The sequence below is a fragment of the Rhinopithecus bieti genome, unplaced genomic scaffold (assembly GCF_001698545.2).
Source record: "Rhinopithecus bieti isolate Rb0 unplaced genomic scaffold, ASM169854v2 scaffold_9981, whole genome shotgun sequence".
NCBI lineage: Eukaryota > Metazoa > Chordata > Mammalia > Primates > Cercopithecidae > Rhinopithecus > Rhinopithecus bieti.
In genome coordinates this window covers 1,962,488-1,965,230 of record NW_016806838.1, presented here as the reverse complement: position 1 = coordinate 1,965,230, position 2,743 = coordinate 1,962,488, and the positions used below count along the sequence as shown (strand labels likewise).

At 31.8% G+C, this 2,743-nt stretch overlaps 1 protein-coding gene across 2 annotated transcripts in view; it reads right to left on the bottom strand.

The window, feature by feature from the left end:
- The window catches only part of SUPT3H (SPT3 homolog, SAGA and STAGA complex component), a 548,315-nt gene that overhangs the window by 157,615 nt on the left and 387,957 nt on the right, over positions 1-2,743 (bottom strand). For both annotated transcript variants that reach the window (XM_017878099.1, XM_017878098.1), the window contains exon 6: positions 1,882-2,021. In XM_017878099.1, coding sequence (XP_017733588.1) covers positions 1,882-2,021 — 140 coding nt within the window. The remainder of the gene's footprint in view (positions 1-1,881; positions 2,022-2,743) is intronic.

The following is a 2,743-nucleotide window of genomic DNA, read 5'->3' as shown; positions in this document are numbered from 1 at the left end:
AAAAAAAAAAAAAAAAAAAAAAAAGGCAAGAGATTGCAGTCTCTGAGTCCAAAGTGGTTTCATATGAACTGCCACAGTTGTGGTTTACTCTAGAAACTATAACCTATCAAATTAGAAGCAGGCAAGGCCTATGCTCTTAACGGTTCCACTTTCTACTGTCCCAGTTATGTCTACAAGCCCAGCGTATTTTTTTTCAGTTAAACTGTTATTTGGATGAGTAGAATATAAACGCTACTCTGTTATGTTGGCCAGAGAAGATTTTTGTTATGGTATAAAGCTTAACGAAGTTGCCAGTCTTATGTTTATTGTACATATGAAGACTTTCACTGTAACTATTTTTATCAACTTCTGATATTTTATTATCCTGGTTACCAGTATGTAATACATAACTATAAAGAAGAAGTGTACAGGCTGCATAAGTACCCAAGCTTTTTCTACCCTGCATCTCCAGATATTTTATTGACTTTAGTACCCTGCTGACCCCCATTTTTCTAGGTGTACAGTAGCCTGCTATTATAGAGCAAAAAAAATGTTCCATTTCTTCTCTTCTTGATTGTGGAATGCCCTTTTAGGAAACAGGTTTGGCTAGCCAAGATTTTCCCATCAAAATTGAAAAGTTACCTGCTCAATTTTACTAATGATTTATGTATTATGTTTTATTCCTTAATGAACCTTTCTCAGTGGCCATTTTTATAATATAAAATATTTAAAAAATAAAGCATAAACAATATTTTCTCTTTGTGTAATGCATCATAAGTGAAACCATGCCACTAAACAACCATATCCTGTTTAGGCAATGATGACATCAGAAATACATGTTTATCATCTGCTTTGGACAACTTAGCATGTTTTTGGCCCAAGGCAAAGTTGAACTAAAACCATTTGCAGTTGTCCCAAACCAAGATAACCACACATTTCTAAAGTAATTGATACCTAAAAGAACACTGCCTTTACATCACAGTTCATGATCTAAGCATGCTAATTCATTAAAGGTTGTTGAAGTTTATAAAGCATGTATATCTACTGGACCTCCTCCAAAGTTTAACACAAAATAATTATATTTTCAGCATGCATAGAAACTATAATAAAGTTGGCACTTAGCACAATCTTTTGTAATTCTGAAATTACTTCTCTTGCCCAACTGAAAGAGAAGGGGAAAATGGAGATTCCTTATATGTGAAAGTATGATAATAGCAATATGAACTGTGAAAATACTGTCTTGTAATTTGGAAGGCACTGAAATGAAATAAACCATTTTACTTTAATTTTTTCCTTTAGTGTTTAAAGAAATAATAATTTTATGTTTAGATAGCTAAGGTAAATAGAAGACATATAATTTTCAAATTCATTGTTAAGACATATCCAGGGAATCCAAATAAATGTCACTAACTTTGTCTTGCAGTGATATAAAGCATGTAATTGCCCTGGGTACTACCCTAGCTAGTAAGTCCAATCACAGTCTGCAACTATAGCCAGAAGAATAGCTCTTCACACTATATATGCCAATATAAAAGCAATAAGAATTAGTTTTGTTTACAAATAAAACTGGATGATTTGAAACAAAAAAGGTAAATATTTAATTACAAATGAGCTTAATAAAATAAAATCAGTAAATGTCAGATCCAGAGTAGGGAAACCTACTCATTTTTAAAAAAAGGAAATAAGGAAAGGAAAACAGAAGTCATTTCCCAAAGTTGATGCTGAAGGTAGATCTGACTCCCACTTCAGGGGTGATCATGATCCTCTGCACATCTCTACCGTCAGACATAAAACCACTGACTTAGAGATTTCAAACATTTAAAGAACATGAGAATAGAACCAAATAGCATAGGCACTGCAGTGGTTGTTCTATTTCTGTAAAAAGGGAAGAATGTACTATACCTCCATTCTTTCTTGTTTAACTTCATCAACTTCGTCATCTTCAAACATTGCTAAAAGTTCTCCTGTCTGGTCAATAGAGTTGAGGAAGTCCTGAGCAATTTTTTGTCTTTTGTTCGTATTATTGCTGCCACTCAATTTGTCTTCATGAAGTCAAGGTAAAGAAAAAAAGAAATGTTCTCAATAGGTTTACATCGGCACTAATTATTACCTGTATTAAATATAGTATACCAAATTCAGAATTGGGATTCTCTGAAAATAATCTTAAAAAAATTCTTGCATCCAAAATAAAAGTCATACAGAATTAAATCATTTATTCATGTCACAAATCAGACTGAGAGGATAGAACCAAATGATCAATTACCAAAATAAGTGTGAAAGGGCTAATTAAATCCCTTATAAAAAGCAGAGAATGGTGTGCTCAGATTTGGAAAAAGAATACTGCTCTGCAGTATTTATAACAAACACCTCTGAAATGAAATGACAATACAAAAAATGATGAGTAAGGATATGCTAGGCAAATACAAGCTAAGAGAGCAGAACTGGTAACATTAACATTAGAAAATACAGTTCAAGACCAAAAACACTAAAGGAGACAGGGTGAAATAGTATCTAATAATAAAAGGAATTTTAAACAGCCATAAACTTTTACGTACCAAAATAATAGCAAAATGAAAACACAAAGGAAATCTTAATAAAAAGCACAATTACTGTGAGATATCTGAATATATTTTTCAAAATTTGACAACTTAAGGTTACAGAAGATTTAAAAAATATTTATCTCTAAACACATTAACAACTATATACATATAAGAATCTATATTATTCTCTTAGGTCCATAGATCATTTTCTTCATTTTATCATT